The sequence below is a fragment of the Pipra filicauda genome, unplaced genomic scaffold (genome assembly GCF_003945595.2).
Source record: "Pipra filicauda isolate LSUMZ 115617 unplaced genomic scaffold, ASM394559v2 scaffold119_size3216105_pilon, whole genome shotgun sequence".
Taxonomy (NCBI): domain Eukaryota; kingdom Metazoa; phylum Chordata; class Aves; order Passeriformes; family Pipridae; genus Pipra; species Pipra filicauda.
The window spans coordinates 639,675-665,485 of NW_024103651.1; the positions used below are offsets into that span (position 1 = coordinate 639,675).

The window sequence follows — 25,811 nt, forward strand, 5'->3', positions numbered from 1 at the left end:
TAACCATCACTGTGGAAGTCACGACAGCCAGCACTGGGCTGGGAGTGAGGAGGCAGGAGTGAGGAAGGGGGTGAGTACTGCCCTGCCAGCCCCATTGCCCTCCCCTACACACTTGCAGGAGCAGCATGGTGAATATATTGTTGGGGTTGCCTACAGAGCATGTTCTGTAGGGCATGGAGAGCTGGGGTGGGCTGCTGCTGATGCCTTTGGTGGGTGTAGAAGGAATGATCCCTGCACCCCCTCTTCCCACCCACCCTCCCCATACCTGCAGTGAAGCAGCTGAAAAATGTCCCTTCCGCTTAATACAAGGGCTCAGCATTGATTCAGCTACTGTCTTCTGAGGGGATTTGGAAGTTGTGGGTTGGTGTGTTGCTCCTCTCCAAAAAAAAAAAGGCATGTTTTCTGTAGGGCAGACAAATAACTGGAGACCAGGCTGAACTCAAGTGGAGTTTTCTACTAGGAATCTGGCAGGATCTAGACCGCTGCATTGAGAAAATGTGCAAACATTGAATTTGGATCATAATTTAAAATGGGTTCGAGTTGAAGGGGTGCTCAGATCTGACTTCTGGAAAGGAAGCTTTCTTTTCCCAAACTGCGATGTTAGGACTCTGGTATCTTCCAGAAACAAATCTTGATTTACTACAGCAAGAGTGAGACTGCAGTCCAACTCAGCAGTGTTTGCAAAATTGCAAAGGAGATGTTTTAAAATCTTTGCCATTAAAAATTATTGAGGTCCAAACTTTGAATCAACTCAGAAGCCATAGAAGGATCCTGTCAAGCCATGTCTGAAGTGGGATTTATGTTACCGGGACAAACCACACAACTGCCCCTTCACAGCCTGTGGCTCATGGAAGGTGAACAGTGTGAAGCCATCTCTCTCTGGCAGGAAAGGCCTATCCTGGCCTTTCACTGCCTCACAGGTCCCTGTTCGAGACTTTTGATCATTTTGAGCATGGCTGCAAATGCTGCAGATTTATGGGTGGGCTTGGTCACCATGGAATGGGGAGGGATGGAGGAGAGATGGCACTGCCAAAAGGGAGGTGGGAGCCCAGACTGGCCATTCATGGCTGTGCTCTCTCTGAGCAACATGTGAACTATGAGTTAAGAGCTTTTCTGATGAAAAGTTGTCTCTTTACGCAAAAAAAAAATATGTTTAGCATTGCTCCAAGAAGAATGTGGTGCTGGGAGCATGGTGCTGGGAGTGTTGCTGGCTTTCCCAGTCAGCACACCTCCAGAAGACACAGTTGCTGTGCAATACCTCAGTGTAATTGCTGTGCAGTGCTGTCTTTGACCGGATAAATTGATAAGTGCAAAATGAGCCAGGAGAGCCAGGTCTGCTCCCAAACCCATCCTTTCAGCCTGCAAGGTGTACCTCTGTTGAGCTGCTCTGCCTCTCTAATTCCCTCAAAAAGCATCCAGCACCACCATTCATGGCCTACAGAACTTCTGGTGTCAGACTGGAGGTCTGTTGCCTCGGGGGCTCAGTTCTCAGCTTAGGCTCCAGTGAAGCCAAAAGTCCACAGAAGTCAGGCCTGGAGGGGAAAGTGTTTGCTGAGAAACAGAAATGGAAGAGCAAAGGGCAGAAGAGAAAGAAATTTGATGTGCAGAGGTGGGGGGTGAACAATTCAGCTTAAGAGCCAGAGGGATCTCAGGCAGGGTGAAGGTGGCAAAGAAGGTCATCTCAAGGACACCTTGATTATGAGGGCAAAACTGCAGAGATTTGAGACAGGAGGCAGAATGAGCATTTCAGAGGCAAATCCTGAGCCAGGCTCAGAAATTAGGGGTGAAGAGCCTCTGCTGTGCACGGTGGCTTGGCTCCATTAGGGACAACAGAGCAGTGCTGGTACAAGATCAGCAGTTCCCAGGTGTGCTGGGTGTTCCAGGCTCCCCTGAGCCCACTGTGGGTGAGAATGGACACAGCCCCTGTGCTATGGGCAGCACTCAAGGGATGGACCTGCTGGAGGAAAACATGCCAGCAAGGAGAACATGCAGAGCAAGCTGTCAGGTTGTGCTCATCGGTGAGGTTCATGGGGAGCAGGATTTGAAGAGGTCAAGCAGGGTGCACAGCTCCAGGCAGGGATCAGCAGCAAGCCAAATGGACAGGGAGCACCGAGAGCTTCCAAGAGGATCTGCCATGCAGCAAAGGTCAATCTGGTCAAGCAGCTCCAGAGGAAGAAAAGCTGCGTCTCAGAAAGGCAAGACTGGAAATTAATGAAACCCAGCAGGGATAGCTCAGCCCATCCAGGTTTGTTCCTCAGCATAGGCATGGGAGGAGCACCAGCAGAAGCTGGGACAGGTGGAGGCAGGGGATAATAGCTGCTGGGAGCAAAGTGTCCCCTGAGAATGAGTTGGGTCAGGACTGACCTTGCCTATAGCAGAGGTACTTCTGTGTCTTGAGGAGGGTAACTGGAGGGCAGGAGGCTTTTCTGGCACAGCAGTGCTGCACATTCCCCTCCTTCTCAGCTGCCTGATGGTTTCTGAACAAAGCTGAGAGCTGGTTTCCCCCTTTTGTGCCCTAAGACCCCTGTAAATGAACCCTGCATATCTGTCAGGTGCCGCATTAGGAGCCTCAGGGAACAGACTCCACAGAAAAGTACTTACAGCCTCATAAGGAAATGAACTGGGAATGGCAATCATTGTCCTCCACAGAGTGAAATGAGGGTGTGATTTCCAAGAGCCTGCGTAATCAATATCCCTATTATCAGTCTTCCAGAATAAATTGCATTTAAACTAATACAGGCTGGGGAGCTATCCATGAGCTGTCAGGAGAGAGATAAGCTGAAGACACATGTTTATTCATACTGCATATGCTGAGAGCTGGATATTCTTTACAGCTGGCTAAATGGGGGCGAAGATATTCAGTAATTTTTTTTTCAGTTCCTCTGCTAATATTTGTCAAATACCCTTAATTTTGAGCGCACCTGGAGCTTTTCAGACTTACTGAGGGGGATAGTTGGTGACAATCCCGGTAAAACATCTGGTGAAGGGAGAAAACTCTTTCCTTTCCAATGAGATAAATCCTAAAGTTTTGTAGAGAATCAGCAATTTAAATTGTCCTGATGACCTCCCACCACATACACATGGATTGGCACATCCAGCATCCAATGAGCACATTACAAAGAAAACGTCTCACTCACAATGACTTGGGAGAAATTCAAAAATTCACTATTGTTTCTGCCTGGCTCAGCTGTTCTGTGGCTTCAGTGGAGCTTTTGTTTGTGCCTGCACCAGCCTGCCAGTGTCCAACGGTGGCTGTGAAATATGTCATTGTATCCCATGAGATGCTGCTCCAGACATGGACAGTCCCCCTGCCTTGTATTCCTCTCCCTGGGGCAACTGCAGGATCTGCTCAGCTGTGAGGCACCAAGCTCAAGAGTGGGAATAAATTAGGTTTAGCAGTAGGACAGTGAGGCTGAAATGCATAGAGATCCTTCTGCTCTCCACTGCTGCTCTTTCATTGGTGGACTGACCCTCATGTTTGTGCCAAATCCCATCCCTCACCTCCAGCCCTGGCTTGCCTGATGTGTTCCATGGCAGGCAGTGGTGAGATTCATCTCATTTCATTTAATTCATATACAGCATGGGTGTCTGTGCCCAAGCCACACAGAGGTGGTGGTGGGAGGAGGGCACTTGTAGGGCACAGCTGAGCTCACCCTAAAATAAGTCATGCCCCTTTCTCTCCTCAACTGCAAAAGGACTCTCTGCAATCAGCTCTCACATAGGTATTCAAGCTGTGAGTGGTTGTGTGTGGTCAGATCAGTCCTGTTTTGGCTCCAACTCCTCCTTTTACGTCCTCTTGGCTGGACAAGAAACCCAAATAGTAAATTCAGGTGAAAAAGTGCTAAAAGTGGCACAGATAGAAGCTGCCTCCTGGAAGGCAGTGGAAATAGAAATATTTTTTTTTTATAGAGCATGGTCTGAGCGAGCAATTCTGAAAGATAATAACGTATGTACCAGATGATTCCAGGAGTTATTGAGCAGTCCAGAGGAGTGTGGTTCAGAAGAAATGATGAGTGAGGTAGCATAGCAGATTTGCTTTCAAGCGAAGGTAAAAAATGTGCATTTCCAATGGAAGCCAGCGTTTCAGGATGGAACATTTCCCCTTATTGTTGCCATCAGACTGTGCAGTACAAATACGAGGTTGATAGTGAATGAGTGATGCCAGGCTTGATTGTCTAAGCTGCGTTGCTCAGCTTATGGAAAATTGTTTTCTATTCCCTTTCCTTTTCAGCCTCAGTGAATACAGTTTAGACAAAAGATCTCAACTTGCAACCAAAAGGCAATTCCTTCAGCAGGGCACAGTGAGATCTTTGGCCATGAGTGAGTCTCCTGGGCTCAGGGGCATTGCACGTAATGAGCATTAAAGGGTCTTAAACTGTTACTGTCTCACTGGGAATTTATTTCCTTTCCCTCTCCTTTGCTGCAGGTAATCCAAAGCAGCAGCTGGCCGTGGCTGTGTGGTGTGAGGTGGGAATGGTTTACCTGCAGTGATGGATTCAGGCCATTTAGTTTAGAGCAGCCCGTGTGTGTTCACACAGACACGGGTTTGAGTGTCACACTTGGCCATGGCACAGAGCAAAGCGGAAAGAAGCTGGGTACAGCACCATGGTCCTGCCAGCAAAGGCTACTGTGGCTGTTTCACCCCACTACCCGTGGCACACGAGGGAAAGGAGACACCTGCAACCACGCAGAGGGGGCAGGAGGCTCAGAATGGGCAGCACAGGCATGTGAGGAGACCACGCTGCCCTTCCTGAGGGAGACTTGCATGCTCCTCAGCCCTGCTTACTCCCCCTCTCTACTGTCCCCATCCTGTCCCTCTGCTTTTGTCCAGGAGTGGTTTTTTAGGCCCAGTCTCTTTGGAAATGATGCAAAATGCCACCTCCAAGTGTTATAGCAAACCTCTATCCCCCAACATTTGCCATATTTCCAGTGTGTGGCTCGTTGATCCTTTCTGCCTTTATTTCAGGGAAGTGCCTACTCATGAGAAAGCTCTGGGCTATCTCATGTCGAAATGGATTTGTTTCTCATTTTGGTGGATTATTTCCCCAAGTTCCCCTCCTCCCCCAGGACTGCCCTAGCTTGCTGATTGCAGCATGGCCATGAGTTGGGTGCCTGGAGAAGGAGTGAGGCAGTCACGGCGTCGGCTGCAAGCGCAGAAAGGCTGCCTGTGGCATTCGTGTCGGCCACAATACTGGATGTCCTCAGAAAAACCATCAGCTTTTCTAATTTTCAGGACAGAGGAGATGGCTCTTGGCTTATAATTGGGTCATGCTTTAAAAGAAAACCTGTGTGACCTCATCAAAAGCAACAAGACTTGTGCTTGTTCTCCACTTACATTCCTGTCCCGATCTCTCCCGGAGAAGCAATCCTTTTGGATGAAAGGTTGTTAATACAGATAGGATGTCTTTTACTTTCCCACCTATCTGCGCTCAGACAGGGTTCGTTACCATTACATTTGAACGAAAACTTTTCTGCTATTATCTTTGCTGGGAAAGTGCCCATATTTGGGGAGAAAGAAGCACAATTCTAAACCTGCCCTGGGAGGAAGCTTCAGTCTCTGTCTCAGCTTTGAAGCTATCTTGGTAGAGGGTCAAACCAGATGCTTGGAGGTAGAGTCAGCAAGACATGCCAACTCTGGAAGGTTTTTTATCTTTGGGAGAATTGATTAATAGTATAGATTTTGGTTTAGTGATTTATCCCTATTTTTGGAGAGGAGTTTCTCCTCCTCTTTGCTACCTGTCTCCAGCATTCCCATTAGCAGAACAAGAATAATCCCTCCTGTGCAACCAGATAGCAGGCTAGCACTGCAGCCTGGTCCCCATCACATCTGCCTTCTGGAGTAGCCATCACCTTAATAAAATGAGGCAGTAGTACAGGCATCCCCTCATCCTTGCATGGGCACAGGTACATTTTAGGCCACTGGGATAAAATGGCTGCCAAGCTAGCTCATTGCTGGGTGTATAACCCTGTGGTTACAGTGGAGGATGGAGGAATAAAGGGGGGTTGGAGCAGGAGGTGCAGCAGTGAGTAGATGTGACCTGATGAGATCGTGAACAGGCCAGCAACTTTCAGCTCATCCCGACCCTCCTGGCTTGGCAGCCCAGACAGTGTTGGAGACTTCAGCTTGTCAGAGTGGATCTTGTAATGTCTCTTAAGTTACACCTGTCTGCTGGAAAAGGAGTGGACTAAAGAGCTTTGCCTTTGCCCTCTTTAAGAGTAAAATAAAATAAACCAGCCAGGCCATTTACACTTCATCTACCCTTCTTGCTTTGAAGCCAAGAGGAACATTTCATGCACAGAGTTGTTCTGACCCACATAGCAATGTGGGCAAGACCATTTGCTTGTACTTCCCCAGTCCCTCTGATGTTTATTTAGGAAGACCCTCCCAACACCCGTGTGTCAGCCCCATGTCCCAGCCAGGCCATTGCAAGGAACAAGCCTCCAGCTGCTGAGCAACTCGAAGTCAAAAAGATTGAGGGTTTGGCTGTGGTACTGGGATTCTCCTGGTTACCTGAAAGACTGGGGTTTGGATTAATTTTTTTCAGTCTTTTGAGGGTGTTTCAGCAGCGGATGCCTAATTAGAATCCCTTTCCACTTAGACTCTGTGATTACTCCTTCTTCACCCCTATCACTAGTGGGCAGGGGATGAACAAGCCTGTTTTGTGATGTTCGGTTCTTCTAAACCTTATCTTCTCATTTGATTTTTACTGTCTTCTGAGCAATCAGAGAGTTAATATGCACTAGTGTGCTTTAAAGAGGAGGAAGCACCATCCATGCCCCTGACCTGGCCCATCTCATGGGGACTGGACGCTCACTTCTGATGGTTTCTCACAGTGCTGTTTCCCTCCACTCTTCTCACAGGCAGAGACAAACTGGGACCACAGGCAGCAGCTGGGATAACCCTCAAGCCCCAGTGACTCCACTGTCTTTTCTCCCTGCACCCACATCCCTTTCACAGGCCTCCTGATGCTCCTTGAGCAACCAAACCTCTATCTGCATTCTCCAGCATGACTTTGTGTCCAGGTATATTGGGAGCAGAGAGTGAGATCTGACCCTGGCCGGACACAATCTATTCCTGAAGATGGGGACCCCAGAGTCAAATATTTCCAGAAATCAGGGTGGTCATTTTTATATGTATCCAGGATTCTCTCAAGTTATTCAGTAAATGTCACTGAGCTACAGAGACGCTGATGGTCAGGCGTACTCGATATGATTCAGAGCTTGTCACAAGCATTTTGCACAGCTCTAGCTCTTGGGTTTTTGCGAGTGGTTTTAAAGCAGTCTGTTCCCTGAGAAAGACTATGGAGGCAGAGAGCATGAATTATTATTTGTTTTCACTGTGTGGACAGTTGATCAGTGACAGATGTTTCTAATTGCATTAAGCAAGTGGAAATAATGAGAATTAGATAGCAGATTCTCCAGGAATTTACATTTAGATTGAGTTACAATTTGCTATTAAAAAAGCAAATTCAATGTAGACACATTGGTTCTGCAGCAGAAATGGGAGAAGATTATTTTTAATTATTATTTGATTACTTAAAAATGAGCTGCGTTACTGTACTTAAAAATATTTGACTCAAGGGGCTGACTTAATATGTGTGCTTTATGTCTCCCGAAAAATATATGGAATGATGAAATTGTTCATCAACAAACATCTCCTCGACCTCCCCATTAACAGTCATATTGAAAGGCAAATGAAAAACAGAGGCTGCCACAACCCCACCTCACAGTGCCTGTGCAAAATTTGGCCATTTTCGGGATGGCGGTGATCGGATCAGGCTCACCCAAACCGTCTGCATCCCTGACAAATTGAATTAAGTTGCACTGATGGAAGACAAGCTGCATCCCCCTTTGGACACCACGGTCTGCTGGGCTTGGCCAGAGTTTCAGGTTGATTATCTCTGTGCCCCGTGTAGCTGACGCAAAGTCAGCCAGGGCCGAGCAGAGGTGGGTGCCCAGGCTGGGGCAGGGTGGGGGTACGAGCAGGGCTTCGGCACACAGGGAGCAGCAGCATCTGCTGCCTCCAAATGACACATATCTGACAGTTATCTCCCAGCCCATGCCAAGAGGAAATGAGCTGTGATTCAAACTGCTGGAGGTCTTCGTTTTGGGACCCCCTCACAGCTTTTTTTTTTTTTTTTTTTTTATTTTATTTTATCTCCTAGATTTCAAGTTCAGCTTCAGACACAGAGATGTGTGAGTCCCCTGTCAGCAGAGAAGGGATTTATGTGCAGTGCAGATTATTGTATGTCTCTGTATAGCACAGAATCCAAGCTATAATATTTTTTTAACCAACTAGCTGGCTCAGCTTTTTATTTTTTTTTCCTTTTGCCTAATGAGAGCCTTATCCAGAACTCCTTGAAGTCAGTCTGTCTATCAGCTTCAGTAGGCTTTGGATCAGATTTCACATCACTGATTCATTATTAATTACACATCTGGGACTCCCTTTTCAAAGAGTTCATTGTTAAATAAATTCACTTTTAGACATTACAGACTTGGCATTCTTGTGCATTTAATAAAAGTCTGGCAAGCCAGCAAAGAGCCATAGGCCAGCTTCTCTTCTGGTATTGATGGATGAATCTCCACTGAGCAGCAGTGGTTTACACTATAAGGATATAACATATCTCTGCTCTCATATAACCACTTTCTGCCTGAGACTAAGTCTGTGTTTGAGACTTTTGCCTTTTCTGGGATTTCTCCTCACTTTTTCATAACTTTTCCTACCAGCAAGAGTTCCTTTGTGGATTCAGACCTTGCAGGGTGAAATATATTTGCCATTCAGTTTCTTTTCTCTCCAAAGAGATACTGGTGTCTTCTTCCCCAGACAAACTGTGGTCACATCTTCAGAGTTTCCTGGGAGAGCAAAAAGGCAGATAAATGTTTTCCTGATGCCTGTGGGAAGTGTAATGGAACAGTCTTTCTAAAGATATAGGGTCTTTCCTCATAGTCCTCAATAATCTAGTTCAAGTCCAGCCATTGAGACACTGAAGTGACCAAGGAGGTGGTCTTTGTGCTTCCAGCAGCAGCAGAATCTGCCAGCAAGATGACTGATCTCTGGGTTGGCCAAGCTTATGAGACGTTGGCTCTGCCACTGGGAACAGCCTCTCTGATACCCGCTTGCACTTCTGTAGGATCTGCTGCTGCCCATCTTTCACACTGGGTTTAATGAAAGCAGGAACAGATACAGTGATTTGGTCACTTCAATCGCACTTTGCAGTGAGGAGATGTCTGGGTGAGACACAGAAAGAGACTTTCTGGACGCTGCCAAGGAGGTTCAGCTTTTCCTTAGGGAAGAGGAAGGGTTCCAGCATCCCTCAAGGGCAGGCAGTCACTATCCTGTCCACAATGGAAGCGTGGTCACAGCACCAGCTGTGGTGGAGGACATCGGTCCCTGGGTCTGCTCAGAGGTGCTTGTGTTGGTGGCACTGGGGATGAGTCCTTACGTAAGGAGAGCACGTTAGCTGCAGTGTAGGGTTTGGATTGACATCACACCAAGCCATATTCCAGTTCCTGGCAGTGCTGAGGAAACTTCTAGATATTCTGAGGGACAACAAGCTCTGCTGCCCTTGGGTTATAGCTAATTGTGCATGTTGGTAGCATATGTCAGACCCCAAAACTCCAGCTGGCTCGGCCCATGCCTAGCAGCTCCCATGCCATTGCACGGCACACTTGACATCACCCCATCCACGGGCCAAGGATTGCTCCTTTACAGAAATTAGGCTGCCTTTGTTTGCTTTCTACCCCTTCTGCTTAGAAAAATTTCCTCAATTCTTCATAAAGTCTCCAAGCTTCTCCTTTCATGGTTCATTACATCTATTGGCTAATTCTGCTATCGCCCCAGTACATGGGTCATCACTCGCATTTGTATGCATTTACATTTTCCAATTATTTTCTAAGTAGCTGTTTATCACTAACAGTATCCACCCTGCCTGAGTTCTCTCCTAATCACTCAGTCTTATTTCTTCTTTATTCTTTCTTTGCACAAAAAAGATTTTTTGTTTTTAATTTTTTTAATAAAAGACACTATCTCATCCGGTCATTCATTTCACCCTCCTCCTTTTTAATGGGACTGGGTTTATTACCAGCACTTCTTTTTACAAATATCAGGGGAAATAAGCCTTTCTTTTCCTCCCATTAATTCCTATGGTGAGCAAGTATTATCTTGCTTTCTTTTCTTTCAAGCTGTGGCCAATTATCATTTCTCTCCATTGCCTCCTCCTTTATTTATGGGATTTACAGTGTGACAATGGTGAGACAGGAGTCAGGAAACGAAGCCCACCATCCTCGACTCCTTCCCATTCACCTTCAAGGTGCCTACAAAGGTGTTAAAATGGAGTTGTGAGGAGGTGGGGGGGAGTGGTAGGATCCATTTGGGCTCCAGACTGTCCTGATGTGCACCAGGATGATCCATGTGCTCCAGCCACACTGAGTTTTAGCGTTCCCTGTGTTAGTTCAGTAGGTGTCACAGGAGAAATAACTAAACATCTAGAAGTGGAGGCAGGACTTCGCTGTGCCCAAGGTTTGTCCACTGCACCTTGATCTGCTCCTTGAAGTGTCCTGTCCCTGTCCTGCTGTTCACATGGACAATGTGGTGACTGCTGTGACCGACAGAGGGGACCAGCCCACGGGATCCAGGCAGCCTCCTTGCTGTGTCCCAAAGCATTCTGGACATGGAAACCTTTGCTTCTTAGGCACCCACACAGTCAGTTTGTTGGCTTCATATACAGGCTCTGAACGTATAGACTCGGTAGGGAAGACTGCAGACAGTGCTTAATATGAGTAGCTGAAGGCAGGGGAAGTTTCTGTCCTTCTGTAGATGCCAAGTTGTTGACTTTTCCCAATCCCTGTGAAACAACCACTGTTTTATCACAAGCCTAATCCTGAGTTATATTCCACACCTGCTGACTCAAGAAGCAAAGTCTCCCTTGGGGTGCTCACCCAGAGGGAGGGACTCTCTGTCTTACAGGACAAGGTGTGTTAAATTCTGCCCCATGGCCCAGCAGAGTCAGAGGCTGGGCCCAGCCATCACTCCGGTGAACTTGGGGACCACACTGAGGCAGAGGAGATTAGAGGTCAGACAAGCAGGGAGGACATAAGTGGGGTAGCACTGATTTCCTGTGCCTTGAGAGCTGGACCTACACAATGCATCACACTCTTACTTGACTTCAAGGTTAAAGCAGTTCCCTTAGGTATCCCATTTCTTGCTTTCCCTGACCACTCGAGTCCCCCATAACATCTGAGCTTTGCCACCAGGCATTGAGCAACGTAGCCCATATCTGGCAAATGAGGCTGAGCCTCTCTCTTCTGACCTTCCCAGGGGAAGAAATGTCTGTCTGATGTGTAGTATTTTCTTAGCATGCTTTATATTTGAGTGTGTTAAGCCAGAAGGTTCAAAACATTGTGGTATGTTCTTAATATAGCAGCTGCATATGTACAGATAATTAAACTGATGAGAGGATCCAGGAAGACCAATACACTTCAACTCCAAGTTCTTTAGGGGAGGGAAATCTAATATTGCTGTATGTATGGAGAACTTACTGGTAGAGTCAGCTCTCTTGACTGCATCCCTAAGTATAAGTATGGATAAAAACAAATGCACAAAAGCCTCTGCACCTGTTATGCTTCTGCAGGCATTCACCTTTCCCAGTCTCAGCACATGAGGATGTAGCTCTTGTTCAGTTTAATTTATTCTGCTGTACTCACAAATGGTGTGTAGGATAAAACAGGATGAGCTAATTCTATGCATCAGACCTAGCACCATTGTTTATTTTATTTACTTTTATTAACGTTAGATTTGCTTAAATCACAATTCATAAGTTGGTCATGTAGATTTTGCACAAAGCTTTTTTTAATAAATTATTCTAATGTGTTTAGAAAATGTGCTACAAAAATAAGCATCCACTTAGCTTATTAAATATTTTCAGCGATGAAGAAGTGACTTTGAGTGAGGATAGAAATAAACATCCTTATTCAGGAGAGATTTTTAAAAAGCAAACAGAACATAAGAATGCAGCTAAGCTAGTACGTCTTGGGAAATTATTTTTCCTTTTCCACATCAGCAATAAGATATCAAGAGCATTTCCAAACACCAATTTCTGTAGGCTGGATGAACTGAGATGGACATTTCTACAGTTGATTTGAAACTGGATGAACTAGAGCGCTGCAGAGGTTTACAGTCGAAAAGATAAATGGATTGTGTGAGCTGTCCAATTTCATTATGTGCCCTAGCCAAACTCTTTCTTTAATGTTTGATAGAATTATGATCAAATATTTCAAAATAAAAATGCTGACCTCTGTATAAATTGTTGTTGACCTTGTCAAGGTGGGTTTAATACTTTACAAGAATACCAACAATCTCTCAGTGACATAAAACTTCAACAGATACTACCAAATCAAAATATATATATAGAAGGCAGCTGGTTATTCACACTGGCCGAGCACTTATCAAACCCCATTGTCGGCTGAGTGTGAAATGGATTCCTGCCCGGAAAGCTGGCTCTGAAGCTCACTTTGTGTTCAAAGTTTGATTTGCCACATGTGATACAGTCAGATGATTTAAAATACAATTGACTTTCTTGAAGCAGTTGGCTGTTCTGTTTCAAAATTCAAAAATACAGATCTCCAGAAACCAAAAGGCGAGTACATATGAAGACCAAAAATACTTTAAGCCAAACATTTGCAATAGAGATTATCTGAATAAATTTGTCACGTTGGAAGCACTTTCTTAAAAGTAGGCCATCTCAATTCCAACCCTGCTTGCTGCACAGAATGCAGAATGCCATTTCTATGTCTTCTTTCCTTTGCATTAAGTCAAGGGTTAGAACGAAAGCCATGTACACAAACCCTCTTAACTCCCCAGCATGTGCAATTTGCATCTTGAGCTGCTTCAGTTTGTATTAATTTAGCACCAATCTCCAGTTGGAGAGCTCCATCTAATCTGGCCTCTGTATCCATCACTGCTGCTTGTTACGTGCAAAGGAAGGTGAAAAATCTTCTGCAGCTCCCAGCTCTATGACAAAACCATGAGATATGCTTAGTCTCACTAATATCTTTGCTTGCTTAAATTGATTACAGATAATGGCAGTGAAATCCATCTCCATTGCAGGGGCATCTTCCACACATTAAATACCCTTGTGTTGAAAAATGAGACTTTTTTGATTCTTTACAAGGATGAGGGAAAGAAGGCAGTTGCCTGGCTACCCAGGCTTCTTTCAGGCCACTTCTTTCAGGGCTGTAGGAGCATCGTGCACTATGGCCCTCCTCAGGTTACTGATGCTGACAAAGCCAGTGCTGCTAAACCATAGAGATCCAAGTGCCAAATGCACCCAGTTCCAGTGATCTGGAGATCAGGTGAACTGGGAGATGCTTAAGCCACTGTGACCTCGAAAATCATGTTTTGCTGTGAAGCACAGATGCTTCTGTCTACTGCTTATATGAAACTGATGGTCTTCAACAAGGGCCAAATCCTCCTGCGTGTGGGCATCTTCCTTCTTCTCCGCTGATCTATCATCCTTAACTTTCTCATCTATACATACCTCCTAGAGGTTTCCTGCAGAAGGAGATGGGAAGCTACCAAATAGATCATTAATAGGTTCAAGCCATTAAGAATGATTTGAAGGGCTAGTGAATCAATGGTTTGAACATATTAATGATCCATCATAGCTGTGAATGGGTTTTCTTCTGCTCTAAGGGAACTGAATTTACTTGAAAGTTGCTTGTTTGGGACCACATAAATGAGTACCTTTTTTTGTACGAGTTTTTCCGAGCTAGTGCCTCATAAGTTTTCTCTAAATTCCCTGAAAATTAAAAAAATCTCGGTTAAAACTCTCAAATTTGGGATGCATTTTCATTAAAACCATATTAATCCATGGAATGCAGCTCCTGACAATGCTATAAAACTTCTTATGGAGTTCAGAGGAGCCTCCTGAAAACACAGTACTTGGTGGAGTAAACACACAGTGAAGCAAGAAGCCAGCCAGGCTTGTATTCAGGAGTGTCTTGTAAAGAACAATCCAGATCTGGTGTTGTGTTAGGTTTTGGGTGAAACACAAAGAAAGATAACAGAGGAAGGATCTGTTTCCTCCAACCATCTAAAACCAAATATAGAAAGTTTAAATAAAGAATAATAAAAAGTTGCATGCACAAATTGACTCAGGGCAACTTTTTGACTTGCTTCAGCGATGTTTTCATGGCTGATTAGATGAGCCGGTGGTGGCCTTGGCAGTGCTACAAAAGCAATTTTTACATCAGTCAGCATAAGGAATTCCACACTTTCCATCAAATTCCTCCAAAAAAGATGCCTGCTTGCCTTTCCCATCTGGGTTTGCTTCTGTGGTTAGCCAGATCTTCTCAGTCGGTTCATGCTCCTGTCCACAATTCAATTGGAAAGAACTCAAGGGTGGCTTGAGTCCTCTTATGAGGTTACTCTGCATGATCTCCTTTACTACCCAGAAAAATAATCCAGGGGGGAATGTCATGATTTTGACCACTTCCCCCTGGAAATCCTCTGCAGAAGGGACTGTGTGCATGCACAGATCAGCACTATGGCATACAGGAGGTACACTGGGAAACAGTGGACGTGGCACAGATGCTCCATGAGCGGGATGTGCATCCAGCCAGCACATCCAGACTGCACAGCACAGAGATGCTGTGAGACTCTTGGGGGATCTCTGCACAGCACAGAGACTCTGCACAGCACAGAGACTCTTGGGGGATCCCAGGAAGAAACAGTTTACAGTGTGCTGCTCCTGCTGGCACCCCATGTAGTCAGGGCAGACCAGGACATCAGTTTGAATGCCAGACACAGCATCCTTGCCCTCTCCCAAACCCTCCAGGAGACAGAAGGATAGACTCTCATGGGGGATGTAGTGCTCTAAGCCACCAAATCTGCTTGTTCTTCAGGTCTACGAACAAAAATTACATGATTAGAGCCAGGGCCAGCACCAAAACTCAGCTCATCCTTCTCCCATCCTCAGCACATCATCCAGCTCTTTAAGCTGTATGTGGGGATGTCAGCTGCTCCCAGCAGAGACAGAGAAGAGATGGAGCAAGCAGAGGACTAAGGGAGGGAAGAGGGGAATGCTGAGGCTTTTGTCATTCATGAGCTCCATGAATGACCACGGAGCAGATTTCCTGTCCCAGTACCAGTAGCAGCTGACTGGTCTCTTTGGATGCAGTCACCTGAAAATTCTGTTGGAGTCACGGGATGCTACAGATGACAACAGAGAGGAATGGGGTCATTGGGCATCATCTGAATGGGGAAGGAGTGCAGCTGCCTCTACGTCAGGCAAGAAGGGAAGGAGGGATGCTGGAGACCCAAAAGTGTCTTTTTCATCCCACCAACTGCTTCCCATTTTGGCTTTGACATGAATTTGCCATGCAGGCTTGGCTGGCTCATGCTCTCTGCTTTCTCTGACTGCAAAATTATTTAAGCAGATCCACATTGCTAATATGTAGGGGAATTAGAGAGTGTCAGCAATGGCTTCTGACTTAAGACATGGAGTGTCAGGTATAAGCTGAACCCAGAAATGCAGCTATCTGTGAATATTTCTGAGGCAACTTGTCAGTAGGGTGTTTCTAATCCTTTTACCAAGCAGATTCTTTTAAAAACTTGGGAATTTTTTTTGTCTGTTTCTCTCTGACCCTAATAAATCTTAATTCCCACAACTTGCGGGTGTTGACTTTCCAAGAAAAACGTCAATGGCACTCTGTCACCACCCTCCACGTTCCCGAGGCGGCTGCTGGAGGCAAGTTGTCTCATTTTCTTATGTAAATGAAGAAAAGAGATTTTTAGAGCCCACCACTGACTCTGGGAAGGACGTGCTGCCTGTGCCAGCACGAGCAATGCTCCCACCGCCAGTTCCCAACACTGATCGAGTTCAGCTGTCCCATAATAAAAAAAAAGGCGCTCCCTCTCCAGGCATTTTGCATTTCCATGAATAATTTTTCACCCAACTACATCCCAGCCTGCTTTGATTATGTGGACTCCATATATTGACACAGTAGTGCAGAGTTGAGGAATGGATCTATCCCACAAGGGGAATTGCAACCCCTAAACCCCCAAGCCTTCAGCCTGAGCGTTTTTGTTCAATGTTATTATGCTGTATTCAGATGAGGTGATGGCTGAAAGGGCCATTATTTGGTATTTACATGGCATTACATGGAGCAACTTTGGATTTTTCTGTTCTTCAAAGTGTGTGAAATGGGTTAAACAACGGGATGACAGAGCTGTTGGCAGAGCCAATTTGACAAGAAGAGAATTGTGACAGTTCGATGGCCCCCAGATGAGAGAATTCCGTGTTTCATGCATGAGGAAGCAGGGGCAGGAAGGAGTTGTAGTCCATGACTATCATGGGGCAATCCACTGCCTAACACATAGGGGTGTTAGAGAGTGCTGCTGGCTTTCAGCAGATAAGGCTGCTGGCCACTGAGTAACAATGAGAATACAAAGGGTCTGTACGGGCACCTTTACTGCCCTTATCACCGTGGTGTTGGAGGATAGGATTGTGGCTGGGTTTAGCACATGATGTAATTCATTAAGGGCACCTGGAGTTTGCCCCATTATCAAATGCTAATAGTCAGTGGAGGGGAAGGACTGTGCATGAATCACTGTTTTGCACTTTTATTTCCTCCTGATTACACTGCCCAAGGCTGGAGACGAGTGAGGGCTGCTGCTGGCTGATGAAGAAGCCTTGTACCCTGTCTGGTAGGGCACAGCCAAGGGACAAATTGCTCTTCATTCATGCAAACCATTCCTTTTCCACCTCTCCTCTCCTGCTGATGGACTGGCCACACTGCCCACATCCCCCAGCCTACACTGCAACTCAATCCACCAAAGAGGCATTTTTAAAACATTCAGCCTTTGAACGTCGAGCAAAATTTGACCAAATCAGTGTGACTTGAGAGGCTAGTTTGAACTACATGCACTTCGCAGTCTGTCCTGCAGAAACCAAACCTCCTCAGGCAATCACTGGACAGCACCTGCTGCGTCTGTTCTCATAAATAAAATAGGCTGGGGCTTGCTGGTTGGGCTGAAAGCCATGTGGCACAGCCCAGCTTGTGTTCTTAGGAATAAACTCCCTCTTTCCAATGTAACCAACCTTGGGACTGGGGCTGGGCTGGGCTATGCCCTGGTGGCTTTGACTTGGGAGGTACCAACAGGCCAGCCTCCACCAGCACGTGCTCACAGCTAAATACCAATGGTTTGAGCCCTGGATCCTGTGCCTGACCACAGCTGGGCTGTAGCAAGACCTCAGTGCAGGCTGAGCAGCAGTCCTGCCAACAGCCTTTAGCACTGCAGCACTTGGCGTGGCAGTGTCTCATCTCCGTATTCTCGTGATTTATCTCCCTGTAAGTCCCTCCAGCAAGCAGACAGTGGATGGTAGTGGTCTTTTTACCCTTGTGAAATGAGGCACCACTCGGTGTGAGCCGGGTACCTGGTTCCCACAGCTCGACGTGTGTCCGTGCTGGATGGCTGCGGGCGGCACGCGCCTGTCCATATGTTGAAACTATGCATTTCCCAGGAACCTTCTGCCACAGAGAATTAGGGAAAAGCTATGACATGGGGGAAGGGAAATAGATGGGCTTGTTTGACAGTTAATAAAACAATGAAATATACTTTGTGTGTGCCTGAGCTTCTAGGGACGTACCAGCAGCCGCTAATACCATGTCATCTGTTTTTTATTCATGGCACTGCTGGACTGTGGGTAGATGATCTCTCTCTATAACTCACTCATTTCTAGGCTTAATGAGAAGCTGTCACAAAGAAACATGCTTCTCTGCCAAAAGTGGGCAGCCTGTCTTTCCACTGGGGAAACACATGATTCCAGAGTTCTTTGGGCTGCTCAAATCCAAGTAACATTGTCTTTTAATTATATTGAATATTTAATACTAGAATGCTTGTGTTTCTGCTGTATTTTCCAATATGACTGACAGAAAAAGTCCATTCTGTCTCTGTCAGACAGAGAGGTGCTCGATCCCTCTGATCATTTTTGTGGCCCTCCTCTTCACCTGCTCCAACAGGTTCATGTCTTTCCTGTACTGAGGGCTTCAGAGCTGGATGCAGTACTACAGATGAGGTCTTACCAGAGCAGAGGAGAGGGGCAGAATCACCTCCCTTGACCTGCTGGCCATGATACTTATGATGCAGCCCAGCACATGGTTGGCTTTCTGGGCTGCAAGTGCACATAGCTGAATCATGCCCAGCTTTTCATCCACCAGTATCCCCAAGTCCTTCTCCACCAAGTTGCTTTTAATCCCTTCATTCCCCAGCCTGTATTGATACCAGGGGTTTCCCTCACTCAGGTGTAGGATCTTACACTTGACCCTGTTGAACCTCATGAGATTCCCATGGGCCCACTTCTCAAGCTTTCCAGGTCCCTCTGGATGACATCCCTTCCCTCCAGTGTGTCAACTGTACCACTGAGCTTGTTGTCAAGCTTCCCCCAGGCTTTAAGAGATTCTCCTCAGCAGCCCTCTTCCTCCTCCTCCCATCCTGTGGCCAAAATATAACGTATCAGTATCATCACTAAACTTGTGTGACAATGACTGTGACTGGTATTAGGAGGCACCAAAATGGGGTTTGCATGTCACCTTGTGTAGCAAATCCTTGCTGTGCATCACCTGCATCTCACTTCCTCCTTTTCCTCTCTCCAGCACCAGGGAGGTCTCCCATGAGCAGATCCCAGCCTGCTTCCCCAGTGGGCACATCAGCCCATGTTAGTGGGCTCATACTAATAAGAACTCATCCAATAAATGCATCAAAGAGCTGTGAAAGTCAGGGGCTTTTGACATTGAATCAGTAGGAATCATCCCTCATGCAGCCTCCCCTTACCAAGGCACTCTCAGGTTTGTCCTTCCCCTCTCTGCTTGCACTCAGTGCTTGCTGTGCTCTGCTGTTATTCAGGGAAGTTGCCATCATGTCTAATTGGGAAGAGACACCTATAGTGAGTACACCTTTATATAGTGTCTCTGTGCAGAAATGACTGGAGTGCATGGAAGAGAGACTCATCCCCTGTGGTTAATTTGCCAGTGCTGTGAGTGCTCCTTAAAATAGAGCCAAGGAGATACAGACAGAGCTTGGGCATTGTGTGCACTGAAGTTTTCCTGGTGTGGTTCTCTCTAGCACAGGTTGTGCCTTGCAGTGTAGGGTGTGGAGGGGGCTCTTTAAGCTCTGGGAAAATGCAGGGAGACAAGCCTGGGAGAGTCAGCCAGTTGTGATCTCATATGGACCTTCTTGCACTGCCTTTGGTGCCTTTTCATAATCTTTCTTGGTGGCACGTTCAAGGTACAGAGCTGCTACTGAGGTTCAGCTCTTCTCCTGCCACCTCCTGACACCACTAATAAAGCTCTTCCTTTCCTCTAAGTCATTATTTGAACAAACTTTGGCTGCTTTTGGGGGAGGGAGAGAGGGAATGAGTTCACTGCTTCCAACCTGCAGGACCTGGGGTTGCAGAGGGCCCTGGCCATGCGCTCATTGTGCTCTTTGCTGCTGAGGCCTTGTGGATCCAGGACATAAGGCAGCATTTCAGACAAACCTCAGGCATGGCCCAGGCATCAGGGAACGGTGTCTGGGTCGTTCTGCTAATAAGGAGGCAGCTTCTAATGAGTCCACCTCTGCTCTCTGAGGGAGAAACCTCAGCATGTCCCCAAGTCAGGGTTGATTTCACAAAAGAGTTGTACCACTCTACAGAGGATCAGGAATCCACTGGACAGCGTTTTGGTGCCATCATGCCTGGCAAGTGGATCCAGTGACCCATTGTTGAGGTATTAGGTTTTGTGGAAGGTGTCATGGTTTCAAATCCAGAAAGTTCAATCTGCAAAGTGTTGCTCATTCCAGGCTGGAGTAGGAATTGGGAAGTACAGGTAGGGGCCCAGACTCATGAAAGCACTTGTCTTGCTGCCATGCAGAGAAGGCTCAGGGACAGGGTTTGACTAATGAATGGCTGGTGTTTGTGCCAGAAACTCCACTATACAGCTCACCAGGAGCAGGATCTTCTCCCCCAGGGCCAAAGCTCCATTGTGCTGGGACCACAACCAGGTCCCTGCTGTTTTCTCTAGTAACAATAACAGTTGATTTACAGTGCACTGTTCTTCACAGGCCTTTCTGCAAAGAGGGTCCTGTAGTGGGAAGGAGCAGCAGGGCATTCCCTGGCTGAATAATGCTGTTCTGTCAAACCCACCCCACAAGCAAAGCACGATCAGCTCTCACTGCTCCAGCTGAAGGATTTCTGCTGGTGTTCCCCATCCCAAGCTCAGGACATCCAGCTGCAGCTCTTGTCACTCTCCACAGTGCACGTTTTGTGATAGAGGTTACATGGAGGATTCCAGGAAGGAGATGAAAAGCAGCAGATGCAGAGGGGTCTCCACAGCTGCCTGGACAGCTCACAGGGCACCACAGTCCAGCTCTGCATCACTGAGGACACAGTTCAGTATCTAGGCTGAATGCCACCTGTTACTCTAATTTATTCCTGTGAGATGCACAAGCTATCTTGCTGACCAGCCAGCTGTATTGAATGCAGAAGGTCCTGGTCCCACTTTCTATTGACTTCCCTGCTCTGAGAGACCAGGTCCCCATCTTCTTCAATGTGTCTGTGACGGAAGTTTTATTAACGCAAAACGAATATCCCTCCGGAAAATGAAGTCCAGAAATTAATAATGAATTAAAACAACTTGCCACAGGCATTGCTAATGAGCTCTTTGTCTGCGCAGCTCACATGAAAGGAGGTCATTGCTCAGCCATTCCCATCGTGAATGGCAAGAAGATTAACCGTTAACATCGGGGCTCTCCTGGGACATCGGGACAGGCTGCTGCTCAGCTTGTGCCTGGCTGGGTTTTCCTGCCTTATCCCTGCTGTGCAAGTTTGTCTTGAGGAGTATTTACTACCTGGAGAAGACCCCTTCCTTCTCTCCCCTCCAAAGACTCAGGTTGCCTGTCTGTGTTGGGAGGACACAGGAGTCATCCCAAGGGAAAGGACAATAACCTTGCAGAGCTTAAGGGTAGAGAGGAAAGTAATCTTGAAGGGGACTAGCAGGGCTTAACTTCACTGCTTCATAAGCCTCTTCAGGGACTCTGGCCCAGTAACTAACTTGGCACTGCTCCAGTGCTGGGTCTGCATCTATTGTTCTTTCCCCTTATCTTGCAAGGCAAAGGGTTATCCTGCCTTATCTGCTACCACAGGCTTTGGAGGAGGCCCTACAGCAAGGGCACTGGAAATAGTGTCTCTGCCAAGCCCCAGGGGCAGGAGTGGGGCTGTGCTGGGAGAGTAGCATTCACTACTGGTTATTAGAGAAGGGAAAGCTGTCACACCAAGCTGACCATCTCTCCACGGCTTTTTCATCATCCAGGTCTCACTCAGCAGAAATAAGGAAGCAGCACATCGCATTTACCCGTCTTGTCTGGGAAGGGTGGCTGAAGACAGGTACCTTTGGGTACTGCTCACCACTGGATAGCTGGGGCTGGATGCAGTCGTGTGTGAGGCAAGGGATGCTGGGCATCACTTCTCCATGAGGTGGCTGAACAGCAGAAGGGGATTTTACCCCTTGACAGTGTCCCCTGTGGCATTGCTGGCTGACTGGAGCAGAGGGACCCATCACTCCCCCATGTCCACGGGAAGTCTGTTGCACATCAGCTTTTTATTGCTCTGTTCTGCTTTTTTGTGAAATATGAAAGCTCAACCTATTCCTTCCAAGTGCTCAAGCCAGACTTGGGAATAATGCTATTATGTTTGAGGCATGCTGTTTCACCACCCTTCTCCACCCCTGCCCTCTCAGGTGGGACACTGATGGTTCACTCCCTTGCTTGGCAGCACAATTGCTCGTTTATCAAATAACTGAGTCATCCCAGAGCACTGGGTGCCAGGCAGTGACAGCCACGCAGCACTGCGCCTGCAATGCCCTCAGACATGGATTCACCTCCACCAACTGCCCCCACTTTGGCCTTGGCCATGGAGGAGTCAGACCTGCCATGCATTCCCATCCATCCTCTTGCGGTAGTGCTGGCTTGGGAAGAAATCCCTTTCTGGTGCAGAGAGAATTCGGCCCAACGAGGAGAGAAAGTAGCAGGGAGACTTGGACAGGAGTGGGGGAAAAGCACAGCTTCAAACTACACACTGACAGGCTCAAACCCCTCTTCCTCTCTGTCCTTTATAAGTTTTTGCATGTTTGTCTGTTGTTAAGCTGAAAACTCATCCCACACCCCACAGTAACCTGCCACCTGCACTGAGCCTGTGTATCTCTGAATCCACCCAGCAGTCTTACCATCCTCTTTGCCACAGTATTTTTGTATATCGTAAGTCAAACTGTAGTTTGTTCTTCAAATGCTCTGGCAAAGAGAAGTTCATCTTACAGGAGACAGGGATGCTGCAAACGTCCCTCTCACCCAGCACAATGCCAGGAGAGAAGTATCTGAGGAGTCTCCAGAAAGTCTGGTGTAGCTGGTGTGCTCTTTGATTGGGTCCCTGAAGGGACTTAAGGGGACAGGGGATCTGACCATGACCTCATGCCTGGTCTGCTCATCTCTGAGCACTATGTGGGAGCTGATTCAGGAGTGAAAGTCAATGCAGCTGGCAGTAAAGTCATAGCAGAGACTCTAACAGTTGCGCCTGAGAAGTCTGACTTGGGAATTCAAATTAGGCTGGTTGCATCCCACCTATTTGTTATCTGCCAGCCTGTTCCTCCTACACAGCAACTTCTTTTGTATCCAGAGGCTTCTTTAAGTCAGTGCTGCATTTAGGCACAGCTGTTGCTTCTTTCTTTGCTGGAATGACCTAGAGACCCCCTGTGCATTGGGTGCCCCAAAGGGGCAGTTCAGACATTGCTGTAACTGCACTAAAAGAGAGCAGGGAGATAGATGGGTGGGTGCAGAATGGTGTGACACTCATATGAATGCCAGGGAAGTACACAGGGAAAGTCTCAGCTATGTCAGATACTATGATAGTGCTGGGTTTAGGAACATTTCCAGAGGTTGAGAGTTTTATGAGTCTGTTCGGGCGTTAAAGTACAAATCAGGGCTTTTTCAATACAAGCTGTGTTTCTGTTTACAGGACAGGGCAGTCGATTAGGACAGCAGGGTTATCAGGTCCTCGACACTCATTTTCTGCACAGCATCATCATTTCACCTCCATTTAACAACAGGTTCATGTCTGGGGTAACTGACTCAGCTGCCTGGCAGACTGGTTGGGTCAGTCAAGCCTGCAGACAGTTTTATTTTCCCTGAGGCTTGCAGCACAGAGATTTGTAGACCAAATCCTTATAAGCAGTCACCAGGGAACATTGTTGGGATCTCTGACCCCAGCTGTGCCAGTGCTGCTGTAACCATTGCAGCTCTGGGATCTGGGGCTATTGCAGGCTGCAGCCACCTGGATCCTTTGAACCCCTGTTTCTGACCAGTGACAGTCAGGACAAGAGCTGTGTTATGGCCAAGGCTTCAGAAGTCTGGTCAGAAACACAGGAGTTCAGCAGAGTTGGGGAAAATTCATAGAGGCAGAAGGACACTTTGGAGTTAAAAGACAAATAAGATTTTGCAGAAAAGGTAGTAATGCACCATCCTCTGTTTCTCTTAGCTTGGCTTTTATGCTCTTACAAATGGTATTTTGAACATGTGTGCTACTTTCCTGTCTTTCTTTCCAAGTGCCTAAATTTGAGGATATATCCTTATCTCTATATGACAAGCAATAGTGAATGGGAAACTATTTTGTTCTGTCATTTACTTCTCATTTGGTCCTGTCACATCCTATCTTTTGGCACTATGTATTTTGTTAGTGTTATGAGCATATATCCATGCTGTGTGTGAGAGAGTGGGTGTCTGAAATGTGTTTGCAAAGGTCCTTGATAAAAAGCTTTAACAACTAAAATTATCAAGAGAGGCAGGAGGGAGCTGGTCCTGGTAGATCCGAGCACTGGCAGGCAGCAAGTCATCTGTCTGCAGGAACATTAAGCACTGAATAGGTCAGAATTGCCAGGTTTTTATTATTTACCTGGGAGGGAAACTACTGCTCATTTCAAGGGGCTAATGTTCCTTGCAGATTTACCTTGAATACCAGAGAGAACATAAAAGCAACAGCTGTGGAGTGTCTTCAAGGATAGTGTTTTCCTCCAGAAGCACAGTTGCAGTTCTATTCAAGTTCTCCTCATTAATCACTTTCTTTCATTCTTGTTTTCCAGCCAAAACTTTTGGCCAAGGAGTTGCTTGACTTGGTGGCATCTCATTTCAACCTGAAGGAGAAGGAGTACTTTGGAATTGCATTCACAGATGAAACGTAAGTGTGAGAAATCAAAGACCTAAGAGGCAACTCTTAGATATCAGAAAATCTTGTTGGGTTTGTCCTAAGCAAAACAACCAGCATAGAAACACTGTGCAACCCAAGGTCCTAGACCAAGGTCTAGGAGGGCATGGACCTCACATCAGAGCCTGTCCTGTACTGCCCCTTCCTCAGAGGGCTAGAGGCCTCTCATGGCAAGTATGGCTGGAGGTGAAGAGGCAGTAACAATCCCTTCCTAACCCCATGTTCAAAGAGTTGGAGTCATTTGCCACTGTTAAAAGGTTGCCTTAAGCTCTCATGGATCTAAGATCCACTCACTAGTTCATTGCCAGATTGGTAGTTCAATCAGTGTTAATCAGTCTATTCACTCAAGCAGACTTAAAAGTGGTGCTGTATTATTTCAAGGAAAGGAAAAAAAGAAACCCAACCTCACAAAATTACTATTTCTGATGGTTTAGATCCCAGATTCAAGTTTCTTAAAAAAAAAAAGAAAGAAGGAAGTGTGGGAAAGGAAGGAATTGCCAAATTTAGCATGAATTAAAAGCATTTTTAAATATAAAATTTCCATCATGGAAAGGATTTGACCTCACCAGGAATCATACAACAGCCTTATGGCTGAACTACACGAAAGGATGGGACACTGACACTGCAGTCACCTCGATGTTGGTTGATTGCCTAGAACAACAGCTCCCAGAGTCCTCGAATTACCACAAAATTTGAGGGTTTGTCTCAAGACAGGCCACGTCTACCCCCTGATTAAATGGCAAGAATAAAATTAGCACTGGAGAAGCATTAAGGTCTGCCAAAGTCTGTGATTAGTCCTAGGCTGTGACCCCTCAGTGCTACTGCACAATCCCTGCTACATTTTTCCATCTGTCTGTTTTCTCTCAGGATTTACACTGTCCTTTGCATATGGACTATGTCTTGTATGCACACCCACCTACTCCACCTCACTGTGCAATGGGTTTTCTCTTCGTATATGAATCAGGAAGATTCATATTCAGGAAGTATCATTTTAAAAACCCAGGATTTTCAAGCCAGTGCTGTGCCTCCGGAACAGCTGAGTCAGCAGTATTGCTGTCGTGAGCCAGTTCCGCTCTCCTGCTGAAGTAGCAGGGAGATGTAAATCATCTGCTGGAATAATGATTCGGGATCGGGTAATCAGAGGCTGCTGGATAATTACACAAACATATCCTCATTCATCTCAGCAGTAAGCACCCCTCTAAAGTCAATTCCTTTGGCAAGTGCCTGCCTTGGACAGCCTGAGGCCATCTCAGGACACAGTTCCCAGGATGGAGGAACACTCAGCATCAGGCACATGCAGACACAGTACCTGAATCCCAGAATCCATCCCAACTCACTGACATGAGCAACTCAGCCCTGTAGATCTCCAACCCAACACAAATTAATGAGACTGATCCTCCAAGGAGGAACAGCGGGAGGCACTGACCATTTATACAGCAGCAGGAGGAAATTGCTCTTACCACAGTCTTATTCTGTGTTGGAGAGAGCAAGTTACTCAGTGGGTGCTGCCTGAGGGGTGCAGGAAAA

At 46.6% G+C, this 25,811-nt stretch overlaps 1 protein-coding gene across 9 annotated transcripts in view; it reads left to right on the forward strand.

The window, feature by feature from the left end:
- Positions 1–25,811, forward strand: part of FRMD4A (FERM domain containing 4A) — a 367,626-nt gene that overhangs the window by 243,143 nt on the left and 98,672 nt on the right. For all 9 annotated transcript variants that reach the window (XM_027722476.2, XM_027722475.2, XM_027722477.2 and 6 more), the window contains one exon: positions 24,163–24,257. In XM_027722476.2, coding sequence (XP_027578277.1) covers positions 24,163–24,257 — 95 coding nt within the window. The remainder of the gene's footprint in view (positions 1–24,162; positions 24,258–25,811) is intronic.